The 10830-nt window shown below is 44.9% G+C and overlaps 1 protein-coding gene across 1 annotated transcript in view; it reads right to left on the reverse strand.

The window, feature by feature from the left end:
- iglon5 (IgLON family member 5) overlaps positions 1-2586 on the reverse strand; it is a 112798-nt gene extending 110212 nt beyond the window's left edge. The window contains exon 1 of the mRNA XM_062985360.1: positions 2273-2586. Coding sequence (XP_062841430.1) covers positions 2273-2351 — 79 coding nt within the window. The 5' untranslated portion in view covers positions 2352-2586. The remainder of the gene's footprint in view (positions 1-2272) is intronic.
- Between the last annotated feature and the right edge of the window lie 8244 nt (positions 2587-10830).

Genomic DNA, 10830 nt, shown 5'->3' on the forward strand with positions numbered 1-10830 from the left:
CTAATTGAACCTTCACACTCTGCTCTTACTGGTGCAATGTGCAATTAATGAAGATTGGTCACCAGACTGGTCCAATTTAGCCATGAAACCTACCACACTAAAATGACAGGTGTTTCAGTTATTTTGTCCAACCCCTGTACTTGTAATGTACACTTGTAGATGTTCTGCAGCCTAACATCGGCACCAACATGTTGGCAATCGCTGTGATAAACTGCACCTATACACTTTGGAAGACAACAATGTGTGAAATTAGGTTGGCATTGATGAAAACGTGTTGGTGTGGGTGTTTATGTACTTGAGTATGGCTGTGTTCCTAGCTTGAGTAGCTTGCTAGCTAACATTAGCACTACATCAAAGTCACATCACACAAGGTAACCATGTAACAACCAATTACAGCAGCTTGTATTCAGTTTTCTTATACAAATTTTTTTTCACATTAAAATTAAGGTAAACAGGTAAACACCCGCCATCCCACCCCCCACCCGCCTTCCGCCAACCCGCCAGCCCAGGGTGTTCCTTATTTCCAGTTCTGAAAGTTGGCAACCCTACCTCCAGTTGTCACTATACTTGAGCTATGTTCCTTGTTTGACTAGCTAACATTAGCACTTCAGTTCCATCAGTCACATCACACAGGGTAACCATGTATGATCCATTTAAAAAAGATTATAATCAGTTTTCTTACACACACACACACACACACACACACACACACACACATATATATATATATATATGTACAATGCAGCATAAAAAAATGGACCAAGGTGTAAAGGGATTTTCACCAAAAACCAAACATTAGCTCTACAGTTCTGTCAAAGTCACATCACACGGGGTAACCATGGTTGATTGACTGGACCTTCCTAATCAATACTTGGACCCCCCTCTGAAAAAAAGGGTAAAAAGAACAGTTTAAGGGGGTCGTTAGTTAGCTAATATAAATAATAATATAGTCACTGTATAATTCGCCCTAAATGTAACCCATAGTCAACTGGTTTCTGCTCCACCCTCAGTAAATGAACTGATGTCCTTGAAGGCTGTTTATACTGGAATGAAGGATGGAATGTACAGTTCCCTCAAAGTCACATCACATGATTAGAATTACAGTGGGGATTGAGGTGTCTTACCCTCCTAATCAATACTTGTACCCCCTACAAAAAGAGGAAAAAGAACAGTTTGAGGGGGTCGTTAGTTAGCTAATATCTTAAGTTATCCCCTCCAATTGTCACTATACACAGGGTAACCATGTGTGTGTGTGTGTGTGTGTGTGTGTGTGTGTGTGTGTGTGTGTGTGTGTGTGTGCGTGTGTGTGTGTGAAAAATAAAAAATATAAAAATGCACCAAGGTGTAAATGTCTGGGAATGTCACCAAAACCAAACATTGGTCACACAGGGTAACCATGGTCAGAAGCTAATATATAGCTAATATATAAATTATTATATAAAGTTAATCCCTCCATTGTTACTTGAGTTGTGTTCCTAGTTTGAGTAGCTTGATAGGTAACATTAGCACTACAGATCACATTAAAATGCTGCATAAATTGATTAAAAAAGATAATAAGGTTAATAAAAAATGGACCAAGGTGTAAAGGGATTTTCATCAAAACCAAACATTACCTCTATAGTCACATCACACAGGGTAACCATGGTTGATTGATTGGAACTTCCTAATCAATACTTGGACCCCCCCTCCCAAAAAAAGGTAAAAAGAACAGTTCCAGGGGTCGTTAGTTAGCAAATATAAATAATAAAGTGAACCCCTCCAATTATCACTGTATAATTCGCACTGAGTGTAACTCATAGTCAACTGGTTTCTGCTGCACCCTCAGTGAATGAACTGATGCCCTTGAAGGCTGTTTATACTAAGATGAAGGATGGAAGCACGGGGGGAAATCCCAAATATGGGAATTCTTAGGAATTGTGCAGCAGTTATGCTTTAAATCCTGGAATTTAGATATGAATATAAAATATTGCAAGCACACGAGCATCCTGCAGCAGGTTCGCTCGTTTTAAATACAAGAAAAGAAAGAAAAAGTTGTATAAATGTTAATAAAAACATGATAAAACAGGTGCTTGCATTATTTAAAATACAGAACGCTGCGCGTGATGCACCGGCACGTGGACGGGAGCGCGAGCGTGGCGCATTAGTATGCGACTCGGTGAGCGCGAGAGCAGAAGACGCCGCGCGAGACGCACTCCAGAGAGAGCGCGAGGATGAGAGATGGAGCGCGAGGCATATTTCGGTATTTCTAGCACGCGATACTTTTGCGACTTACCTTCGTGCAGCAGCAGCGCCAGCAGCAAAGCCGCAAAGACGCACATCCAGCTCGAAATCGCGCAACTCGCGTGAAGCATCGTGCCAAACCAAATGGTGCAAAATGCGGCGATTTGGGCAGCTCGTCCTTGTGATGTTTGCGCTCCTCGGTCGGTCTCCTGCACCTCTTGATGGTCCAAAATATTGTCCTGGAAGCAGACAGCGTTCCCCGCGTTCCTTTACCGCACACCACCGCTCCAAAGTGACGCTCTTTAAGAACACCAATATGTGCACACTTCACGCGCGTAAATATTCCTCCGTGCACCCGCACAGCATCCCCCCACACACGCTCAAAGCTGCGCAAAAAAAGCCCTTATTATGTTTTTCGTCCTGGTTCTGTCCCAGAATGCGGCTCAAGCGGAGCCGAGTCCAGTCGAGTCGAGTCGAGCCGAGCCGAGTGGCGGCGCGTCGTTAACATGTACCAGAATGTAAACCCGAGTCTGCACTACAGCTGACTGACAGCTCGGGGAAAGACCTCACAGCCAATCACCGTCAGGGGCGGGACGTTAGACAGTCCGTGTGACCAATCAGAGGGCGAGAAAATAAGCGAGGACAGAATACTGAAGTGATTTATAGAGAAGCGGTGAAGGTACTGCGGTATTCCTCACCGTGTCTACACTAGAACATCACACGAGCAAAAAGAACAACAACCTTAACCTTAAAAACAAAGCGTTTATATAACATTAAAAGCTTTAAAATAAAAGAAAAAAATACAAACATCTTTAAGACACACGCAGGCTGTGATTAAATGATTGATCCTTAAAATTCGTTATCAAAAATACATCACATTTACATTTACAGCATTTAACAGACGCTTTTTTTATCCAAAGCGACTTACAGTACTGTGACAGTACCTTATCTAAGCAATTAAAGGTCAAGGGCCTTGCACAGGGGCCCAACAGTGCCAACCCGACAGTGGTTGGGCTTGAACCAGCGACCTTTCGATTACTAGTCCAGTATCTTGACCGCTAGCCTACAACTGCCCTACATGTTCTCCCTGTATACGTCTGGTTTCCTCCCACAGTCCAAAGACATGCAGTCAGGTTAACTGGAGATACTCAGTTGCCCCATAAGTGTGTGTGTGTTTGTGTGATGTTTGACAGGGTCTTTTCTGTGTGGAGTTTGCATGTTCTCCCTGTATACGTATGGGTTTCCTCCGGATGCTCTGGTTTCCTCCCACAGTACAAAGACATGCAGTCAGGTTAACTAAAGCTTCTCAGTTGCCCCTAGTGTGTGTGTGTGTGTGTGCCCTGGGATGGACTGGCGACCTGTCTGGGGTGTTTCCTGTCCTCCTGCCCAATGTATCGGACCCACATAGACCCTGATCAGCAATGATACAAAGCTTGCTTGACTGTGGACACTGGCACCAATTTTAACAGAGGCCTCTTGGCCGATTGTACCAGCACCACACACACTACTACAATACACTCATACCAGCACCACACACACTACCACGATACACTCATACCAGCACCACACACTACCACTATACACCCGTATCAGTACCACACACTACTACAATACACTCGTACCAACACCACACACTACCACAATACACTCGTACCAGCACCACACACACTACTACAATACACTCGTACCAACACCACACACACTACTACAATACACTCGTACCAACACCACACACACTACTACAATACACTCGTACCAACACCACACACACTACCACCATACACTCGTACCAGCACCACACACACTACCACAATACACTCGTACCAGCACCACACACACTACTACAATACACTCGTACCAGCACCACACACACTACTACAATACACTCGTACCAGCACCACACACACTACTACAATACACTCGTACCAGCACCACACACACTACCACAATACACTCGTACCAGCACCACACACACTACTACAATACACTCTTACCAGCACCACACACACTACTACAATACACTCGTACCAGCACCACACACACTACTACAATACACTCTTACCAGCACCACACACACTACTACAATACACTCTTACCAGCACCACACACACTACTACAATACACTCGTACCAGCACCACACACACTACTACAATACACTCTTACCAGCACCACACACACTACTACAATACACTCGTACCAGCACCACACACACTACTACAATACACTCGTACCAGCACCACACACACTACTACAATACACTCTTACCAGCACCACACACACTACTACAATACACTCTTACCAGCACCACACACACTACTACAATACACTCTTACCAGCACCACACACACTACTACAATACACTCTTACCAGCACCACACACACTACTACAATACACTCGTACCAGCACCACACACACTACTACAATACATTCTTACCAGCACCACACACACTACTACAATACACTCTTACCAGCACCACACACACTACTACAATACACTCTTACCAGCACCACACACACTACTACAATACACTCTTACCAGCACCACACACACTACTACAATACACTCTTACCAGCACCACACACACTACTACAATACACTCTTACCAGCACCACACACACTACTACAATACACTCTTACCAGCACCACACACACTACTACAATACACTCGTACCAGCACCACACACACTACTACAATACACTCTTACCAGCACCACACACACTACTACAATACACTCGTACCAGCACCACACACACTACTACAATACACTCGTACCAGCACTACACACACTACTACAATACACTCTTACCAGCACCACACACACTACTACAATACACTCTTACCAGCACCACACACACTACTACAATACACTCGTACCAGCACCACACACACTACTACAATACACTCTTACCAGCACCACACACACTACTACAATACACTCTTACCAGCACCACACACACTACTACAATACACTCGTACCAGCACCACACACACTACTACAATACACTCTTACCAGCACCACACACACTACTACAATACACTCGTACCAGCACCACACACACTACTACAATACACTCTTACCAGCACCACACACACTACTACAATACACTCTTACCAGCACCACACACACTACTACAATACACTCTTACCAGCACCACACACACTACTACAATACACTCTTACCAGCACCACACACACTACTACAATACACTCGTACCAGCACCACACACACTACTACAATACATTCTTACCAGCACCACACACACTACTACAATACACTCTTACCAGCACCACACACACTACTACAATACACTCTTACCAGCACCACACACACTACTACAATACACTCTTACCAGCACCACACACACTACTACAATACACTCTTACCAGCACCACACACACTACTACAATACACTCTTACCAGCACCACACACACTACTACAATACACTCTTACCAGCACCACACACACTACTACAATACACTCGTACCAGCACCACACACACTACTACAATACACTCTTACCAGCACCACACACACTACTACAATACACTCGTACCAGCACCACACACACTACTACAATACACTCGTACCAGCACTACACACACTACTACAATACACTCTTACCAGCACCACACACACTACTACAATACACTCTTACCAGCACCACACACACTACTACAATACACTCGTACCAGCACCACACACACTACTACAATACACTCTTACCAGCACCACACACACTACTACAATACACTCTTACCAGCACCACACACACTACTACAATACACTCTTACCAGCACCACACACACTACTACAATACACTCGTACCAGCACCACACACACTACTACAATACACTCTTACCAGCACCACACACACTACTACAATACACTCGTACCAGCACCACACACACTACTACAATACACTCTTACCAGCACCACACACACTACTACAATACACTCTTACCAGCACCACACACACTACTACAATACACTCGTACCAGCACCACACACACTACTACAATACACTCGTACCAGCACCACACACACTACTACAATACACTCTTACCAGCACCACACACACTACTACAATACACTCGTACCAGCACCACACACACTACTACAATACACTCGTACCAGCACCACACACACTACTACAATACACTCTTACCAGCACCACACACACTACTACAATACACTCGTACCAGCACCACACACACTACTACAATACACTCTTACCAGCACCACACACACTACTACAATACACTCGTACCAGCACCACACACACTACTACAATACACTCGTACCAGCACCACACACACTACTACAATACACTCGTACTAGCACCACACACATCTACAGTCCGTCTCCGACTGTAAGCCTCGTCCTCACAAGGTCAGAGGGGCGATCGGAGCCCCAGCACGGCCGCACCGTCTGCTGTCACCGACAGATTGATGACACCACGGCGAGGACGAGAGGACGCGGGGACAAGTTTCGAATGTCAATTAGATGACTCCTGAATGACACCTATCCCTGGAGGTGCTCGGCTCAGCTCGGCCATGTTCGATAACATCTCAGAGACAGGCGTTCGGAGAACCAACAGGAATTAGCACGTGCATTAATTACATTTCATTTACTGCTCGGCCCATCGAAAAATAATTCATCAGCGAAACGTCGGTGAGTAGTGCGCAGGCGTCACTCAGGATCAAAGCTCAAAAGTTTGCGCCATAACGTCATAACAGTTATGGGATTTCAGTCACTTTTGCAGCTCTTCTTTTTCTGTGGGTCTTCTTTTTTCTGACCCTGGTTACCTAGACAGAATATCTCTACAGCATCCCACTTAGTGATGTAGAAAGATCTATAATATTTTATCGTTATTATGGCCTCCTAATTTCTTACTACAGTTAATAATTGACCGCTAGTGGTGACTTCTTCGTGCCCATATAAAAAAAGCAAGTTTAATCTGAGTTTGCTTCTGGGAGTGGCGTTGAGTTTTAAGGACGTTGAGTTTCGATGCCCAGGTGGCACGGCGAGATATTCCGCAAACACACCGGCTCCGAGATTCTGAACTCCATCTAGTGGGCGTAATTGGCAGTGCCTGCAGCAGACAAGTCTCTGCTAGGGAGGGATGACCGGACTATGTGGGTGGGGTCTTCAAACGCTGTGTAAGGACCCTGATTGGCGGATAGAGAGGCGTCTGTGCGGAATGCATAGGTGAAAAAAGGGTTCCGCTAAGGGCTGCGTGTGGGACGAAGGAGGCGTGAGGAGCAATATACCCACCTGGACTGCAATCAGGGATCCTCCAGCAGCAGAAGACAAACTGACTATGATAAAATGGGAGAAAATGCAGAAATAAAATAGAAATAAAAGACATTGAGTTTCAAGGTAATTTTCCCATAAGGATGTTTGGGATGCCTGTTAATGCGTCCATGGTCCCGGGTTGTTTTTGACGCTTACACACTAAAAATAACACAAATATAATATAAAAACACTGAAATACAATTGAAAACAGTTAGAAATCAATAAAAAACACAATAAAACCTCGCTAAAAACCACAAGCCCAAAAGTGCGCCTCACTTTTGAGAGCTGAACCTCGACCCCCAGGACCTACACTACAGTATAAGGACAAAAGTATCGAGGCACCTCTCCAGCTTTGGAACAGTTTAGGGAAGAGCCTTTCCTGTTCCAGCAAGCACGCTTGGTTTAAAGATACTCCAGTCTGCACAGAGCCCTGACCTCAGCTCCATTAACAGCTCTGGAATGAATCGGAACATCAACTGAGACTAGTTCAGTACCTAAACCACTTAAGTGCTTTCATGAGTTTACTGTGGGGTCTTCTGGGTAAAAAGTTCAGTGGGTAGCGCTCTCACCACCTGGTTCAATTCCGAACAGGGTCCTTTATGTGTGGAGTTTGCATGTTCTCCCCATATACGTATGGGTTACCTCCCACAGTTTAGGGAAGGGCCTTTCCTGTTCAAGCAAGCAAGCTCGGTTTATAGAGTCTCCAGTCTGCACAGAGTCCTGACCTCAGCCCCACTGAACAGCTTTTTGTATGGCTGAGCGCCATGGGCACAAATTCCCACAGGCATAGTGTACCTTAAAGTCTTGTGAGAAGCCTTCTCAGATAGAGGTCACTCTTATTTTAACACCATTTCTTTGTGAAATGAGACGTCCAACTTCTGGCAGTACAGTATACGGAGCGTGGCACGGCTCTCCCGGCGGTGTACGACGAGCCGGAATTAGAAGAGCTGAATGAGCTTCCACCAGCAGAGCGTCGTACGGCTGCTAATAAGCTTTTTTAATTCCGAGTTCATTTATCCAAAACTCCTCACGCAGCACTAAACCAAGAAGGTTTTTTTTCTCCTCCTGAACGCGCCAAGTGAAAACCGTTTTCAAAAATTGCTTCATTTATTATTCCATTAAATATTTATCTAATTATCTACTTTGTGTTATCAAGACGCTTTCATTTGCATAATTTAAATCCTGTTGGATCAGAAAACCGGATCGGTGATGGCGACTCTCAGATGGAGCCGCTGATTTCCTTCTGAACAGGTTTCCGACGTTCCCTGGAGTTTAGCACGATGTGAAAGACTGCTTGTGTTTGTTTAGATCGCTTCTACTGGTAGGATTTGAGAGCGCAGAGCAGCAGAGATGCTTCAGGTCCTAGTTAGGAGCTCGGCTCGTTTAACCCTTTGTGCTGACGACGTCTGGAGCCGAAGGTTCTCTGGTTCGGTGGCGACAGAGCTCGGGAGCGAGCGTCCATATATTTTCAGGAGCGTTCCCAGGGCTGGAACATCACAGACGGGGCATTCATCAACACCAAGGTAACACTGATACACTTGTATTCTCAGTAATACATAGACACAATTATAGTTTGAGCTGCCAATCCACCTTTGGCATGTTTTTGGAGGCTTTTATTCATTCATACATTGTCTGTTTTATTACTGCTTTATCCTGGTCACGGTGGGTCTGGTTTGTTGGGTAAAAACAGGAAACACCTCAAACAGGTTGCCAATCCATCACAGAACACACACACACACACACACACACACACACACACATATAAAACAATTTCTAGTAGCTTCAATTGGCCTGACTGGACGTCTTTGGGCTTGTCGGAGGAATCAGGGAGAACATGCAAACTCTACACAGAAAGGACCATTTCTGTGTCTTCCCAGCCTTCTTGCTACCCACTGCACCACTGTACAGTCCAACAGCTCCAAAGCAGCTTACAGTCCAAGCAATTGAGGATTAAGGATCTCGCTCAATAGTGGCAGCTTAGCAGTCTGGGGCTATAACCAGCAACCTTCCGATTATTATACCAGAAATGTCAGATTATTTCAGAGTAAATGCGCTGCAGCTTTATTATCTCGTAAAGAAGTGACAGAACGATCTAACAGACGCGGCAGATTCCAAATGAAAGCCCCAAAACTGAAAGATTCCCGCTGGCTGTTTGTATCCCAGTGAAATAGTTTTGCATTTTTAATATTTCTTTATTCTAAACTTTACTCACCAAAACGAACTTAATGACTATTAACGTTCTAATGATGATCTTTTTTATCTGCGAGCAATTTGCAAAGATTATTGTTCTGTTATTAATAGCACTCATTAATCATCTCATCCCCTCCTCCCCATCCTCACCTCGTGTTTCTTATAGAGGAGTTTCGGAATAATCGAGGCTTGGGAGAAAGGATGCGGCTGAAACTCCTCCCAACTCCTAACTGACTGCGTACATACAGTATTTACCCATCATTCCCTTCTGTCCTCCGTGATGAATCCACACACCCACCTTCTTCCTACAGTTCCCCTTCTTTCCTTTACGGTCCTATAATGTACTGGTAACAAAACTCAACCAACGTTCAATCTGTTTCTACTTTTAAAAAAACACTGGCAGGGTAGCACTGTCGCCACACATCAATAAGGTCCAATGGGTCCTTTCTGTGTGGATTTTGCATGTTCTTCCCATGTCTGCATGGGTTTTCTCTGTGAGCTCCGGTTAACCCCCCCACAGTCCAAAGACGTGCAAGTGAGGTGAACTGAAGATACAAAATTGTCCATTAAAAACTTGAACTGATGAATCTTGTGTAACCAGTAACTACCTGTCCTGTCAGGAATGTAACCAAAGTGTGTAAACATTATAACTTCATTATTTGTTTTATCACCGCTTTAACCTATTTAGGGTCACAGTGGGTCCGAAAGGCAGGACACACCCCAGAGAGGACGCCCAGCTGTCACATGGCACACACACACGCACTCACCTAGGGGGACTTTACTAGCTCTAATTACGCACACAGATGTGGGGAGAACATGCAAACTCCACAAAGAAAGAGCCCAGACGGCTCCGGATCAAACGGATCAAACCTAGGACCTTCTGGCTATGAAGCGATAATGCTACCCACCGAGTCACCGTGCCACCCAAGAGCCGCAATCATAAAATATATATATATAAGTGGGTAGCACTGTCGCCTCACAGCAAGAAGGTCCTGGGTTCGATCCCCAGGCAGGGCAGTCCGGGTCCTTTCTGTGCATAGTTTGCATGTTTTCCTCGTGTCTGCGTGGGTTTCCTCCGGATGCTCCAGTTTCCTCCCATAGTCAATATAGACAATATAGA

This window comes from Trichomycterus rosablanca, chromosome 23 (assembly GCF_030014385.1).
Source record: "Trichomycterus rosablanca isolate fTriRos1 chromosome 23, fTriRos1.hap1, whole genome shotgun sequence".
NCBI lineage: Eukaryota > Metazoa > Chordata > Actinopteri > Siluriformes > Trichomycteridae > Trichomycterus > Trichomycterus rosablanca.